This window comes from Molothrus ater, chromosome 35 (assembly GCF_012460135.2).
Source record: "Molothrus ater isolate BHLD 08-10-18 breed brown headed cowbird chromosome 35, BPBGC_Mater_1.1, whole genome shotgun sequence".
Taxonomy (NCBI): Eukaryota; Metazoa; Chordata; class Aves; order Passeriformes; family Icteridae; genus Molothrus; species Molothrus ater.
The window spans coordinates 796683-812573 of NC_071662.1; the positions used below are offsets into that span (position 1 = coordinate 796683).

The 15891-nt window shown below is 53.3% G+C and overlaps 1 protein-coding gene and 1 pseudogene across 1 annotated transcript; one reads left to right on the forward strand and one right to left on the reverse strand.

Moving 5' to 3' along the window:
• Positions 1-15891, reverse strand: part of LOC118700713 (zinc finger protein 271-like) — a 342045-nt pseudogene that overhangs the window by 12848 nt on the left and 313306 nt on the right.
• LOC118700721 (olfactory receptor 14I1-like) lies at positions 4381-5313 on the forward strand. Its single transcript, XM_036405312.1, has one exon. It carries the CDS (start codon positions 4381-4383, stop codon positions 5311-5313), a length of 933 nt encoding a protein of 310 aa, XP_036261205.1.

Sequence of the window (15891 nt, forward strand, 5' to 3'; positions counted from 1 at the left end):
ACAACACAGCCTACCAGATGATCAAGCAGCAGGTATCCCCAGAGAAGTATTGGATGATATCAAAGAGATGGCTTTGCAAGCTTTAATCCAGGTATCAGATGGTAGCACCCCCAATTTGGACTACCTTGGGTGGTTGCAGCTAAAGCTTTAGGGCAATCAGACCATCCTGGGTGCCTGTTAAGTAAGCAAACCAATGCTGCCTCCCTCACATTGAGTGGCCTGCTCTCAGACACAGAGACCATCAGACACGCCACCTTGCAGAACAGCGATAGAGTTTTGACTCTGGGCACATGGGCATGGCTGTGTAGACTCTGAGGGCATGTGCTGCATGAACCTCTCCAGCCACAGCGAGTCAATCCACAAGAGCATTCAGGTACTGAAGGAAGGCTTCAAGAAGCTTCAAGTGGAAAACAAAGACTGCTTCAAGAAACTCTTCCAATCCAAGGGACTAAAGGGTTGGATGATGTCGAGCTAAAAGAGGACTCTGAATTCTCTTAGTGGTTGTTGTTGCATTGTTAATTCTCTTGTTTTGATGCTTTTAGAAAGTCTTACAAAATTCTTTCATTTCCATCTTTCTTGTAAAACAGAAAGGGGTAAGATACCCAACACCGGCTCCTCATGGACTCCTTGGAGGAGAGAATTGGAGGCCAGGATGGCACAAAAACCTCTCAGAGACTCAGTGTGGGAAGGAAAATCCTTAAAAGTATCTAAAGGAATTCTTAAATCCAAAAAAGTACCTTAAAAACCTGGAGTATCTCAAGGCATTAATGAGCCCCACCAAGTGTCAGTACAAAGCTCTCAAGGGACTCATTAAAGAAGATAATTGGGGCCATGATTGCACAAACCTCTCACAGAGTCTGTATCAAAAGGAAAAAACCAAGTACTTTAAAATAACTGAAGTACCTTGAAGTCTTAATGAGCCCCACTGGGTGTTGTTCCTGACAAAGCCTCTCCAGGGACTAATTACAGCAGATAATTGGAGGCCATGATTGCACAAACCTCTCAGAGACTCCAAGGCAAAAGCCAAACCCAAAGACCTTTGAAAACCCTTCAGTCCCTGCAGGGAGCATGAAGGAGCCCCCAGGGCCATTGCTGAGCAAGGCTCCCCAGGGACTCCTTGCAGCAGATCCTTGAGGCCACTGGGATGTGGGCTAGGGGGGGATGCTGAGGGCAGCACAAGGGGCTGACAGTGCCCAGCCTGGCTGGGGCTGTGCCAGGAGGCCCCAGGGCCTCAGGACAAGGTGTCTCCTCCCAGCCCTTGGTGGCACAGACCCTGCTGTGCCCCAGGGCACCAAGACTTGGCTTCTCTTTGTCCCCACCTGTCATCACTGCCTGCAGTTCTCTGCTCTGCCTGGGGCCTGGGGACACTTGCTCACTCGTGTCCCTCTCTGGGACCCATTAAAAGTCCAAGAAACTTTGGAGTGTGATTCAAAGAAAGTTTTGAGTGTTCTGGAGAGGTTTCTTCAGCTCCCTCTCAGGGACTGATGTCCAGGGCCTGAGCACAAAGCCCCAGAGGCTGATTAAAGTCCTTGTGCTGTGTCTGTGCTGCTGAGTTGGGCTGCGCTCCTGGCACAGAGGCAGCTCCTGGTCACCAAGAAGAGCTTCAAAAGCACATTTCTCTGGATGAGCAGCTCTTCTGCCAGCGCAGCAGGGCTGGGGCACTGCCTGCAGCCAGCCCGGGCACAGCACAGAGGCCCAGAGAGCTTCAATCAGTCAGGGCTGGGAAGGGGCTGAGAAGTGCGTGGGGCACAATCACTGCCAGCCCTTGGCACAGGAACCTCTGGCTGCAGGACAATACAGCTGCAGCTCCTGGAGCCATCTCCTCAAGCTGGAACATCCCAATGCCTGCAGAGCCTGTGAGTGCATTCTCTGCTTGTCTCTTGTGCAGAGCAGCCAGGGGTGCCCAGGGCTGTCCTGCAGAGCAGGGTCCTGCAGCCCAGGGCGCTGTGCTGGGGCAGGGACTCTGCTGCCTGCCAGGGACAGCTCTCAGCCAGCCCTGGCAGCTGCTCCCAGCGCTGGGGAGAAGCTCTGGGGGGAAGGAGCGCCCTGAGCAGGGCAGGGGCTGCTGCTGAGAGGGGCTGGGTGGGGCAGGGCTGCTCCCAGCTCCAGACCAGCCTGGGCACAGCTCCAGAGGGCACTTCCCAAAGAAGGTAAGCCTGGGATTGCTGGAAAGATCAGGAGCTTTCCTGAGAGTGTTTTCAATTTCCTGCTTGTAGAAGGATGGGAACATTGGGGTGATGACAAAAAGAGTTTTTTTACTTTATACAATTTTCATATATTTGTAGCTCTAGAAATTACTATTACATAATTTTAAATCTATATTCCTTTTTTAAGTCTATTAAACTCTTAATGAACTCTATTACTATTATATACATCTATATCTATAACCCTTTATTAACTTTATTTTTTTCCCAACCTTTTTCTTTGATTTTAGAAAAATAAACTGATTGTCTAAATGCATTCCTGAAATACATATAGTATACAATACATATAGTATCCTGTATATATATATATATATATGTATATATATATATATATGACTATATATATAGTCTTATTATCAGGAAGAGGACCTACAAGAAGAACATTTTGGTTTTTTGACCAGAATGTGAGCAGTCATAACAAAAAGTGAAGGCAAAGAAGCCCTTGGACCTACTCCAATGGATTGAGCCAGGGATGTGTAACTGGGGTAAGTGAATCTCCTATTGGATGTTCCTGTTAAATATCCTAATTAATCAACCTTAATAAATTGTTGAAATTAGGGGCCGGGTGTGCCCCATCCCCACTGGGACACCTGGAAGCTTCCAATTAATGTCTTGTTTTTACTTTACTGTTCTAACACTGTTGCAAGGGTTTTTGGTTTTTTTTTTTTCTCTTTTGATTATAAACAACAAGGGGATGAGAGGAGCAGAACAGGAATTGTAATCAGATACAGAATATTCTGAGTTGAAAGGGACACACAGGATCATCCAAGGCATGTTTGAACATTTACAGAGACTCCAGAACTGTAAATTAAGTTGATCAGTGTCTCTGCTGGGAACCTCCCAAAGGGCCCTCAGCCACTCCTCAGCCCTGCACAGCAGCAGCATCACCTTTGCAGGGCCCAGCAGGGCTCTCCTGAGCTGCCCTTGCCCAGCTGCACACAGAGCCTGCCCCAGCCAGGGCCCTGCACACAGGCAGGTTTCTGTAGGGCCCCAGCCAGGGCACACAGGCTGGGATGGGCTCTGTGAGCGCTGGCAGGGACAAGGCTCCTCTCAGGAGGGAATGTCCAGGCCCAGGGAGATGCTCAGGGAAGGAGAGGGGGCTGAAGAGAGCAGGGCTGGGGCAGGAGGGCACTGTTGGTGTGTGGGAGGTGCCGGGCACTGCTGGGCACAGGAACACTGTCCTGAGTGCCCGGCTGTCTCTGCCCTGCCCTCTCAGGCACAGCACCACAACATCTGCTCTTGGTTCTGCACTGCCCTGACATTGGCACTGTTATCTGCTGCTCTCAGGGAGGCTCTGGCATCTGCAGCAGCTGAGTCAGGCACTGCCCTTGGCATTCCTGCCAGGCAGGGCTGTCCATGGGAATGGGGTGTCCAAGCTTCCCTGGCACGTGTGGGGCTGTGGGCAAAGCAGTCCATGGCAAAGGGGAATGAGCTGAGCCCCCTCCCTGAGATCCCATCATGGGCACAGCCAGGGACCTCCTTGCTGTGCCCTGCCAGGCTCTGAGCTGCCCTCCTGGGTAGAGATCTGTGCCTGGATCTCTTGGAGTTCCAGCCTCTTGGAGCATCCCAGGGTGACCCAGGAATATGATTGTGCTCTGACTGCAGCCAAAGGTGCAAAGCCAGGGCAGTTGGGAACAAGCCCATCCAGCCCCTCACCTTCCCTGAGCCACAGGGAATCCTTTGCCTCTCCCATCTCTCAGTGGCAAACTCTGAGTGCAGCAGAAATGCTGGGGATTTGTGACCTCAGAGAGCCAGGAATGATGTGTGGGTAGGAAAACAATTCCTAAAACCAACTTGTGCCATCTATTTCCTTTAGAACTTTCTTTTAGGAGTGCAGATGCTACCAAGACTTTCTGCATTTGGAGTGATTCCCCTGACAAATCCTGAATATCCAGCCTTGTCCCTCTGCCACATGGCCACAAAACCAGGGCAGCAGGGCAGGGATGGCTCCTTGAGAGCCCCCACGCACAGGCCTGGCTGCTCCTGGCACACTCAGCCAGCACAACTGGAGCTCAGGCAGGGACCTGGGTGAAGGTTTTCCCAGAGCAGGAACAAGGCTGGGTGAGTCCCAGTGGGACAGTCTGCAGGGAATGGCCCAGGTTTGGCTCCAAGCAGCCTCTCCTGACTTGTCACTGTCCTTTCTCCATGAACAGGTGCCCATGTGCAGCCCCAGCAAATGTCCAACAGCAGCTCCATCAGGCACTTCCTCCTGCTGGCATTGGCAGACACGCGGCAGCTGCAGCTCCTGCACTTCTGCCTCTTGCTGGGCATCTCCCTGGCTGCCCTCCTGGGCAACGGCCTCATCATCAGCGCCGTAGCCTGCGGCCACCACCTGCACACGCCCATGTTCTTCTTCCTGCTCAACCTGGCCCTCGCTGACCTGGGCTCCATCTGCACCACTGTCCCCAAAGCCATGCACAATTCCCTCTGGGACACCAGCAACATCTCCTACACTGGATGTGCTGCTCAGCTCTTTTTCTTTACGTTCTTCATCTCAGCAGAATTTTATCTCCTGACCATCATGTGCTACGACCGCTACGTGTCCATCTGCAAACCCCTGCACTACGGGACCCTCCTGGGCAGCAGAGCTTGTGCCCACATGGCAGCAGCTGCCTGGGCCAGTGCCTTTGTCTATTCACTGCTGCACACGGCCAATACATTTTCCCTGCCCCTGTGCCATGGCAATGCCCTGGGCCAGTTCTTCTGTGAAATCCCACAGATCCTCAAGCTCTCCTGCCCACACTCAAACCTCAGGGAACTTGGGCTTCTTGCTGTTAGTGCCTGTTTGGTATTTGGCTGTTTTGTGTTCATTGTTTTCTCCTATGTGCAGATCTTCAGGGTTGTGCTGAGGATCCCCTCTGAGCAGGGACGGCACAAAGCCTTTTCCACCTGCCTCCCTCACCTGGCCGTGGTCTCTCTATTTGTCAGCACTGCCATATTTGCCTACCTGAAGCCCCCCTCCATGTCCTCCCCATCCCTGGATCTGGCCCTGTCAGTTCTGTACTCAGTGGTGCCTCCAGCCCTGAACCCCCTCATCTACAGCCTGAGGAACCAGGAGCTCAAGGCTGCAGTGTGGACACTGATGACTGGATGCTTTCAGAAACATTAAACTGATGGCAAATTTCTGCAAATCACCTGTAATAAATCTAATCTTTGATACTTCTGCTTGGTTTCATTTCGGAGGTTCTTTTTCTTTGGTTTACTTTTTCCGTATCCACAAAGAAATGTCATTGCTTCCGACATTTCTCATTTTGTTTCTCTCCATCTTCCCTGTAGCCACAGACTGTGTCAATGAGGGGCTGTGCTCTCGGTGCCTTTAAATGAACTAAAGGATCTCCCAGCAGAGTTTTCTGCAGAGATGCCCTTTTCTTGCCATCTCTGGAGCTGCAGTAGCAATGTCTGTGTGCAGAGCTGGGGCAGATCAGTGCTGGCACAGCAGCTGTGCCCAGCTGCTGCCCAAGCAGCAGCAGCACTTGGTGTTGCCAGTGCTGGGCAGCGCTGACGCCTCAGGCCAGGCCCTGGGGGCTGCAGGCTCCTTGCCCAGGCTCTCTCCATAACACGGCCAGGCCAATGCTCAGCACAGAAACCCCCGAGAGCAGCCCCAGGCTGGCCGTGGGCAGGCTGGGGGCAAACAGCACGGCTGGGGCTCTGCAAGGGCCCTGGGGCAGACGGGAAGGAGCAGCAGAGCAGGGGCTGATCCATGCCCAGTGCGCTGCACAGCCCAGGGCAGCGTCCCAGAGCGTCCTCATGCAGCTGCCAGCAACATCCCCCCTCTGCAGCCCTGGCCTCTGCCCCAGCTCACACAGGTGCCCCATCCTTGCAGGCACAGACACGGCAGCACTGCCTCAGCAGCCCCTGTTTGCATTGCACACAGCAGGGGCAGCACCCCCATGCTGTTGCTGTGGGGACATGAACCTGAGGGAGCACAAATGCCAGCAGCCCCTGGGGCCAGCAAGGGCTGAGGGACACCAGGGAAACCACTCAGCTTTGTCCTGGCCTCTGCACTCAGCCAGAAAGTTTGTTCCCATCAGCTGGGAGTTTCCTGTGCCACTGCAGACGCTGTTGCTCAGAGCCAGGGCTGCCTGGCAGCCACCCCCAAACTGCCCTGACATTTTCCTCTGCTTCACCTTTCCTTTCTTCACTCTTCATGGTAGAAATTTCTTCCTCTTGCCCAGCCCTGTTCTCTGCCCTGCAAACAGCCCATCCCTGTTTGCCCTTTCCTCTCTGGCCCCACTCCCCATTGCAGTTCCTGACTTGGCCCCATGGGAACGTCCCTTGGGCAGCAGGATCATCCTACAAGTGCTGCAGGAATTGTCTGCAGGCTCCTGCAGTGCCTGCTGCTGCTCCCTTGCCAGAGGCATCCCAGGCCAGGGGGGCACATCTGGGCTGCTGTGTCTGCCTCTGGGGCTCCCTGTTCTGGGCAATGAGGAGGATCTGCAGAGGCTCTGCAGGACTGACAGGATGGGCTTTGGGGCTGCCAGGAGAAGCTGAGTGACCTGGGCTGCTGGAGCTGCTGAAGAGGAGGCCCAGGGCTCATCCTGCAACTGCTCCAAGGGTGGTTCCAGAGAATCCCAGAATCAGCAAGGTTGGAAAAGACTTTGGAGAGCATCAAGTCCAACCTGTGCCCTGACACTGCCTTGTGTCCCCTGGGCCTCCTCTTCTCCAGGATAAATAACCCCAGCTGCCTCTGCTGCTCCTCACAGGACTTGTGCTCCAGACACCTCCCCAGCCTTGTTGCCCTTCTCTGGACACGCTCTAGCCCCTCCATGTCCTTTCTAAATTGGGGGGCTCAGAACTGCAAACAGCACTCGAGGTGCTGCCCAAGCAGTGCTGAGTACAGGGGAAGAATCACTGCCCTGCTCCTGCTGGCCACACCATTCCTGATCCAGGCCAGGAGCCACTGGACGTCTCTCTGGTGGTCCCTGGTGGTCGTGGACCCCAATGTTCCAGTGGGCCTGGCTGAGCTGGCTGGACACTGAGGCTGCTGAACTTCCAATTCCCCTTCTCACACAATGGGCATTGTGTGGCTTCCATAGGCCTGGGGTTGTGGAGAACAAGCTCCAGGTGTCAGCTCACCTGGTGTAGGCAATTGATCATCTGGTAACATGAGGTCACAGAGTGGGGTATGACATCAGAGAGTGTGGGATGTGAGGTCTTTGATAATCTGTGACATCATAGACTGCCTCTGTGACATCACTGAGTTGGCTGTGACATCACAGAGCAGCTGTGTGACATTAGAGAATGGGCTGTGACATCACAGAGCAGGCTGTGACATCACAGAGGGGCTGTGTGCCATCCCAGCAGGGCGGTGTCAGGTCACTGAGTTGGTCACTCTGCCCCAGCTCCCCCTCACAGTTTCTCCCAACAAGTCCAATGCTGTTCATGCCCAGCGGGGTCCCTGTCCCCCAGGATCCCCCCGGCCCACCTGGAGCCACAGCCTCCTTTGACTGTGGTCACAAAGGTTTTCAGGATGAAGAAGAGACGAGAATGTTGACTCCCTAATCAGAAGGCTTGATTTATTATTTTATGATATATGTTACATTAAGTCTATACTAAAAAGCAATAGAAAGGAAAAGGTTTCTTCAGAAGCTAGCTAAGCTAAGAATAGACAAGAATGAATAACAAAGATCTGTGTCTCAGACAGAGCAAGAGCCAGCTCTGCCATGAGTGGTCAGGAAATCCCAACATCCACAGGAGACCAATCACAGGTCTACCTGTTGCATTCCACAGCAGCAGATAACCATTGTTTATTTTGGTTGGCTGAAACTGCAGCTTCTCACAAGGAAAAATCCTAAGAAAGGATTTTTCATGAAAGATGTCTGCGACATGTCACCTTTTTTTATTTAGTTAAATTAAAAGGAAAAAGTGTTTGCAATTTTCTCTGCTGTACTCACGCCAAGGAAAAGACAAACACTTGACAGGTTATCTGTTGCCAATCAAACTCCACTCAAGTGCTCCTGTGGAATGAACTGGGAATTTCTTCCCCTCTAGAACATAAAAGTCTATCATATCACTAAAACAATTCTACAATATAAGAAAATGCAAAAACAATGCAAAGAAAATTCAAGTCCAAGCAGCTGAGTTTCAGGAAAAGTCCATGGTCTGAAGATGTTCCTCTTTGCCATATCTGAAAGATTCTTTTGGTCCTGAAACAGGCTTGCTACAGAAAAAGGTCCATCAATATTTATCAAAAGTCCATTGACAGTCTTCAAAGAATTTTGAGAAAATTTCTGAAATGTCTTGCCACAGCCCTTCATTGAACAACTTGGGCTGAAGCCAATCCCTGCCTCTGAGCTGCTGCCAGCTCTTCTTTCACCCTTAATTTTTTTTTTTTTTTTTTTTTTTTTTTTTTTTGTCGGAAAGAGCAGCAGCAGCAGAGGAGCCAGAGAGAGGCCCTTGGGGGCCCTGGCCCATGTGGAAGGATCAGGAACCCCAGACCTGGCCAACAGAAAGGTGGCCCAGGACCAGAAGGGGGAAGCAAAGCCCCCAAACCCAACAGGAGGCCGGGAGGTGGCCCTGGCCCAAGCAACCAAGGCAGACAGCCCAGGCCCACCCCTGAGGCAGGATCTGCATTGGCACAGACCTGCACCCTGCTGCCAGTACAATGGCAGAAGGGGTGGGCAAACGCTTCCTTTCCCCAAAATCACCGAGGCATGCCGGCAATGGGAAGACAGAAGCTGTCCCGAGAAACTTTGTCTCGGGTCTGGGGATGTCCTTTCCCCACAGCAGACAAGCGATGCTCGCTTCCTGCTGTGCCCTCTGCCTCTGCGATGCAAATGCACCAGGTGTTCCTCCCATCTGCCCCACGGCACCACCTCCACCCCCTCTGGGCTGGGGACCAGGGGCAGAACTTTCGGGACCCACCTCCCCCTTGCCGCTGGGGGGCGCGAGGGGTGGCAGAGAGATTCGAATCCCCCAGGGGAAAACCCCAGACCAAACACCCCCCAACCCGCCAAGAATGCTGATCTTGAAAACAGGCAGCCGGGCTGCGCCCACAGCCAGCTGTCGGGCCATGCCTCCTCCACGGAAGGACAGGCTGACGCCCTCTTCCCCTGTCCCAGCTCCCCCCGTAGGGGCAGCCCCGGGACAACCCGAAAAACTCAGGGAGGAAGTCACGCTGGATGCAGGAGGCGCTGCTGCAGCTGCCGCCGGCTCCAGGGCAGCCTCTGACGCAGACACGGAGGACGGAGTCCCTGCAGGTGGCAGAACTGCTGGGGCGGGCAGCGGGGCCACCTGGGGAGGTGGCAGGGGCGGTGGGGGTGGCACGGGGTCGGCAGCTTCTTCTGCACCAGCCTCGGACATGGGCCGCGGAAGCGCAGTCGCAGAAGGCGGCGGAGTCCGCACGGGAGGCAGCAGGACGGCCGGGGTAGCGGTGGATCGCTGTTGCCTAGCAACATCGGCGCAGCCGCGGGAAGCGGTGTTTCTGAGGCCTCAGATGCAGGCGTGGAAGCCGGTGGAACCACGGCCAGAGCGCCCACAGGCTCTGCCGGAGGGACGGCCGCGGGAGGGGCCGCGCGGGGAAGCGCCCGCACGCGCAGGGCGGGTTGAGGCGGCACTCGCGGCGCTGGGCGGGGCGGTGCTCGCAGCGCTGGCCGGGGCGGCGCCGCCCACTCCCATCCCCCCTGAAAGCAACGGGAGGGGGAAAAAACGGCTCCGTCTGAGCATGCTCCAAAGACGCGGTAAAAAAAACCTTCGGCCGTGGGCGAAACTTCGCCCCCCCACTGTGGTTCAAGGGGGCTGGAAAGCAGCAGAGCGTCCCCCTCCAAAGGGTCTTCCCCCGGAACCGGGGGGAATGGGGCTTTCCCCTTGCAGTTAGCAATCCAGGAAAAAACAGCTGCTCTCCGTTTCAAGACTAGAAAGAGCTTCAAAAAGGTTGGATAAATTGAGGGGCATCCGAACCCACGGCCCAAAAAGAATTGGAAAATGGAGTCCATACACTCCCAGATGAACATATCGAGGGCATATAGCACATTCGTAAAAAACCCAAAGAGCTTTGCCCATCAAAAAAACTCATAGAGATCTGTCTCCAACAGGAGAATTCCGTCCTCTTCACCCCATTTTTGCCAGAGGGCAAGAAGTTTCTCCTCTGAAGGGGAGAATGGAACCTCATCCTCCAGGGGAGAAGTCCTCCAGATGAGCAGCCACAAACTGTGAATGGCCTCATCTTTAGGAGGGGAAAAACCAACAGTACCTTGTGACAGTGTCCAGGACTCTCTGGCTATCTGCACGGTGCTGCTGAGCTTTCTGAACATCTTCCAGGAGGCTTTTCAGAAGGTTCTCTTTGTGGTCAGCCTTGCTGAGAACTCTGTCCAAATTCGGATCTTCAGTTCTTCAGCTCCTGGCTAGAATCCACTTCTGTGGTCACTTGTGAAGCAACCATCAATGCCACATATTCAGGGCTTACCCAGTGCAGCAATGCTCCTCTGGTGGTCTCACCAAGTGATGATTGTCCTCCTCAGTCGAGGGTCCCCAATTGTGACTGTGGTCACAAGGGTTTTCAGGATGAAGAAGAGACGAGAATGTTGACTCCCTGATCAGAAGGCTTGATTTATTATTTTATGATATATGTTACATTAAGACTATACTAAAAAGAAATAGAAAGGAAAAGGTTTCTTCAGAAGCTAGCTAAGCTAAGAATAGACAAGAATGAATAACAAAGATCTGTGTCTCAGACAGAGCAAGAGCCAGCTCTGCCATGAGTGGTCAGGAAATCCCAACATCCACAGGAGACCAATCACAGGTCTACCTGTTGCATTCCACAGCAGCAGATAACCATTGTTTATTTTGGTTGGCTGAAACTGCAGCTTCTCACAAGGAAAAATCCTAAGAAAGGATTTTTCATGAAAGATGTCTGCGACAGCCTCCACCAAAGGATGTTCCACAGGATCCACCCCAGAGCCTGACATGGGGACAAGGGGCCAGGGCTGTGTGACCAGGACATCAAGGACGGGGATTATCCAGGTCACTGTGGCCTGGGTTGGGTTGCCCAGGGCAGGAAAGATGTCTGGCAGCTGGAGCAGGGTCTGGGAAGGGCCTCCAAGGTGGGGCTGGAGCCCTTGGGCTGTGAGCAGAGGCTGAGGGAGCTGGGCTTGTCCAGCCCGGAGCAGGGAAGGCTGAGGGGCTCCTCATCCCAGCCTGGCAGTGCCAGCGAGGAGGGGATGGAGAACACAGAGCCAGGCTCTTCACCGGGGGCCTGGTGGGAGACAAAAGCCAATGGGTGGGAGGGGAAAGAGGGGAGATCAGCCAGGACAGGAGGAGATGAAATGAGTCAGCCTGGTTTCAGCATTTCCTCAGCACCAAGAGCAGCCTGACCTCCCTTCTCCATCCACCACTGACAGCTTTGCAAATCAGGAATTGTTGGAGCTGTTTTGTCCCCACTCCAGGACGACCATCCTGATACAAGAACTTAATTGTGTTTATATCTGTCACAGAACGACTTTTGTCTGAAATTACTTTTAGGATGGAAATCACTTGTGGGTGGTGGACTCATCAGACACTGCTGGGACATTGCACATAGCTCAGGGAAGAGCGTGATTGTTATTAAATTGTGTCCTGTTCAACTGTGGTCTGTTGGCCATGAAGAGAAACTTTCTGTGCCCCTGAGTCTCACCAGTTCCTGACCCCCAAAGGACACAAACCTGATGAGTTGTGGTTCCCACTCCAGTGGTGGCACTTGCACCTCCCTCCATCCCCAGAGCAGAGCTCCCTTGTCCCAGAGAGTCCCTGGCAATGCAGGGATGAAGGAAACAGGACAGGCTGTGGGGATCAGGGGCAGAGCCAGGGAGAGGAATGACTTTTGCATTTGCTGGAGCTGTGCCTTCCCTTCGCTTTGCTGGCTGACAAGAAATGAACATCCCTCTGTGTCTCGGGCAGCTCCTTCTCCAAGGAAAGCAGGTGGGAGTTGGAGCCAAGGAGCTGAAAGCTGCAGGTGCAGCCTGGGCTGGAGGGAGCTCAGATTTGCACAAGGCTGCTCTGAGTGCCAGGGCTTGGATGGGGGAAATGGTGGGCTGGGGGTAGGGACAGAGTCTGATTGATTGTCAGCCATGAAGGGTCTGGATTTTCATATCTATTCCAACTGCATGAGGAGGTACTTGGATTCAGTGTCAATTGGAGATTGCACATATCAGTGAATTAAAAGGAAAAAAACCTGAACGGGACTAAAATATTTATTCTCATTGTCTTTTTAAATATATTGCATTCACTTTGGATATATGACTGAGATCAGCCTAATTAAGCACAAAAAGATTTGGACACCGAAATCAAATTATTCCCAGAGGCTTGGCTTGTTCAGGTGTTCTGAATGTTCATGAGCCCTGGGACACTGAATTCCTGTACTGAAGAGCTGAAGGCTGAACAAACCTCTGGAGCAGTGAAATTCAGCAGCAGCCTCCAAGTTGCTGAGGATGTCAGCAGCCCCCAGTGAGGCCATCCCTGCCCAGAGAGCGTGGGGGAATGGGCAGACAAGGAGAGCGTCCCTGGGGCTGGGGCAGCACAACTTAGAGGCACCAGCAGCTCCAGCTTGGCAATGGAGTGTGGAATGTGGCTGGGAAAGCCCTGCCTGGGCTGGGCCAAGCAGGACACACAAGCCCTGACCCCCATCCACTAAAAAACTGTATCAACGAGACATTTAAAAGGAATTACAATTGTTTGTATACACTTAGTTGGACACACTGGAGAAATATCAGCAAGAGATTCTCAGGAGCTCTAAACAACAAAACACTAACTTTACTGGCAACTTTAGAATATCAGAGAAACTTTGCCAAAAGGTTTAATACAACATTCAATCAACAAGAAACACTTCTCATAACATTAACTTTGCTCATTCAACTTCACAAACTCTTAAGCCTGTTCCATTTTAAGTTACTCAAATTTTGCAAGAAGAGGGAATAAGAAAAAGACAAATAAGATTTAGAGAAGCACACACACAGCCACCAACTCCTGGATTCCAGTGGTGTTCAGATGGAAATTCCAATAGGAGGCAGGGTCAAGATGTGTGCTGGCCTTGTGGTCAGCCTTCAATAGCCCTTGGTCTCCCTGGGCCCTTCCCCCAGGTGGGGCTTGGGCTCATTTGGTCCCTCAGGAGCTGGGCTGGGGCTGCAGAGGTGGCTGTGGAGCATTGCCTGTGCTGTGCCAGGGACTGGCAGCCACTGCTGGGCTGGGATAGAGGCTCTGGGGGGATTGGGGTTCCAGGGCAGGGCAGGGCTGGGGGTCCAGGGCAGGGCAAGCCTGGACCTGACCCTTCCTCGCCCACACACAAAATGTTTTGATGCAACAATCTCCTCCAGTTTCTCACAGTAAGGCAATTTTGCAGGTGAAATCCCAATTCTGGCCATGGGCATCTGGATGAGAAGGAAAATTATTTTCCATAGGAAGGGAAGCACACTCCCCCTGTGTTTAGAAGGCAGGTGAGAGCCTCACTAGGCCAAGACCATCCAGACTTGTCAGGAATGGCAGATTTTTTCTGGGAGCAGTCTTTGCTTTTAGGGAATTTTGGAGGTGCAAGCCCAATCTCAGTCATGGGCATCTGGAGAAGCAGGACAGGTCTCTTCCATTGGGAAGGAAAGCATGGAGCCCCAGTGTTTCAGCAGCAGATGAGAAGAGACCCTCAACATGCCAAGGTCAGCTGGACCAGTCAGGTGGTCCCTGGGAGGCCAAGCCAGCCAGACCTGTTCCACGTTCTTTTGGTTTTATGGCGCCCCATATTGTCACAATGGCTCCTTGGACCCATGGGGCCTCTCAGTGTCATAATGGTGCTTTGATTCCATGGGGTCCAGCAGTATCACAATAAACCCTTCTTTCATTTGGGTTCCACAGTGCCACCATGGCCCCAAGGTTCCTGAAGGCCCCGCAGTGTCACAATGGTCCCAATGATGCCATTAGGCCCCACGGTGTCACAATGGTCTCCGTGGTTCCCCAGGCCTCCACAATGTCACGGGACTCCTCTGTTCAATGAGCCCTGCAATGTCACAATGGACCTTTGGAGCCTGGGGGTTTGCAGTGTCACAATGGTTTCCTTTGGCTCCACAGTGTCACAATGGACCACTGATGACACAAGGCCCTGCAATGCCACAATAGACCTTTGGTTCCATTCAGCCCTGCAGTGTCACAAAGGCCTCTTGGTTTCCCAAGGCCCCACAGTATCACAATGGTCCTCTTGGTTCTGTGGGGATCCCCAGGGTCACAGTGGCCTCACTTGTTCCATGAGGCCTCACAGTGTAACAATGCTTTGCTTATTCCATGGGGCCTCACAGTGTCACAATGGTCTCCATGATCCCATGAGTCGCCTCAGTGTCACAATTGTCTCCTTGGTTCCCTGGTGCCCCACAGTGTCACAATGGCCTCTTGGTTGTTCCACGAGGCTGTGAAGTGTTTTAATGGTCTCTCTATGGTTCCATGAGGCCCTGCAATGCCACAATGGACCTTTGGCTCCATGAGGCCCCGCGGTGACACAATGGACCCTTGGTTTGATGGGGCCTCTCACTTTCACAATGATCCCTACATTCCATGAAGCCTCACAGCGCCAGTACTGTCCCCTTGATTCCATGAGGCCCAGCAAGGTCACAATGGTCTCCATGATTCCATTCAGCCCCACAGTGTCACAATGGTCCCATGGTCTCACAAGCCCCAGTAGTGTCACAATGGTCCCTTGGTTCCATGGCCCTGTGCTGCTGCATTCCCCCCTCCCCTTCTCAGGCCGCCCTGCCAGCTGAGAAATGCTCCTTGGGCCTCGGCCCTGGGCTCAGCTCCTCTGCAGCTCATCACAAACACTGTCTGCTCCAGGCACTGCTGCTGCCCAACCAGCTCCTGCTTTCTGTAGGAGCAGCCCTGGGAACTGGTTTTGTTCCCTCAGTGGCACAACATCCCTGTTCTCACCCTGCCAAAGAAAGCTGTTGGTGCCAATTGTGGCCAGGATGAACCATTGCTGGGACTGAAGCCCCTCTCTTGGGGCCCTGCAAAGAGCGCTCCAAAAGGAGCCCTTGGAGCTCTCCTGGGCCAGTTCTCGGTTCATTTCTGGTTTGATTGCCTGGATTTGGTTTGGTTTTGTTGTTGCTTTGTTTCCTTGGTGTGGCTGAATTTTCCAGTCAGGAACAGAGTGACTCTTGCCAAGGAACTTTGTGCTGCTGTCCCTTAATATTAAATAGGGTTTTGTTGCTCCCTGGCTGGGGATTTTTTCAGCGCTCTCAAGGCCTCGTTGGTACAAGGGTGAGGGAGCCCTGGCCCAGGCTCTGGCCTGGGGGACACGGGGACGCTGCTGGGGGATCCCTGTCCCCCAGTGCCACCCCCAGGACCCCGGCCCCCCGTCCCCATGTCAGGCTCTGGGGTCGATCTCGTGGAACATCCTCTGGGGGAGGCTGCGGTGCCGGGGGCGGGGGGACCCGGGGGGACAGGGGACCCTGCTGTGCATGAGCAGGGTTGGACTGCTCTGGGGGGAACTGTGAGGGGGGCCAGGGCAGAGTGACCTCCTCACACAGCCACCTGTGATGTCACACAGCCCCTGTGACATCACAGAGCCAATTCAAATATGTCACTTTGTTATGTCATACTGCAGTGCTGTGATGTCACAGAAGACTGTAATGTTACAAAATTACCCTGTGATATCACAATCTGTTCTGTGATGTATGTCACAGCCAGCTCTATGATGTTACACAGCCACCTGGTGATGTCACAACCCACTCTCTGATGCCAC

Excerpts from the sequence above, each read along its gene's own strand:
- LOC118700721 (XM_036405312.1), top strand. The coding sequence starts at position 4,381 with ATGTCCAACAGCAGCTCCATCAGGCACTTCCTCCTGCTGGCATTGGCA.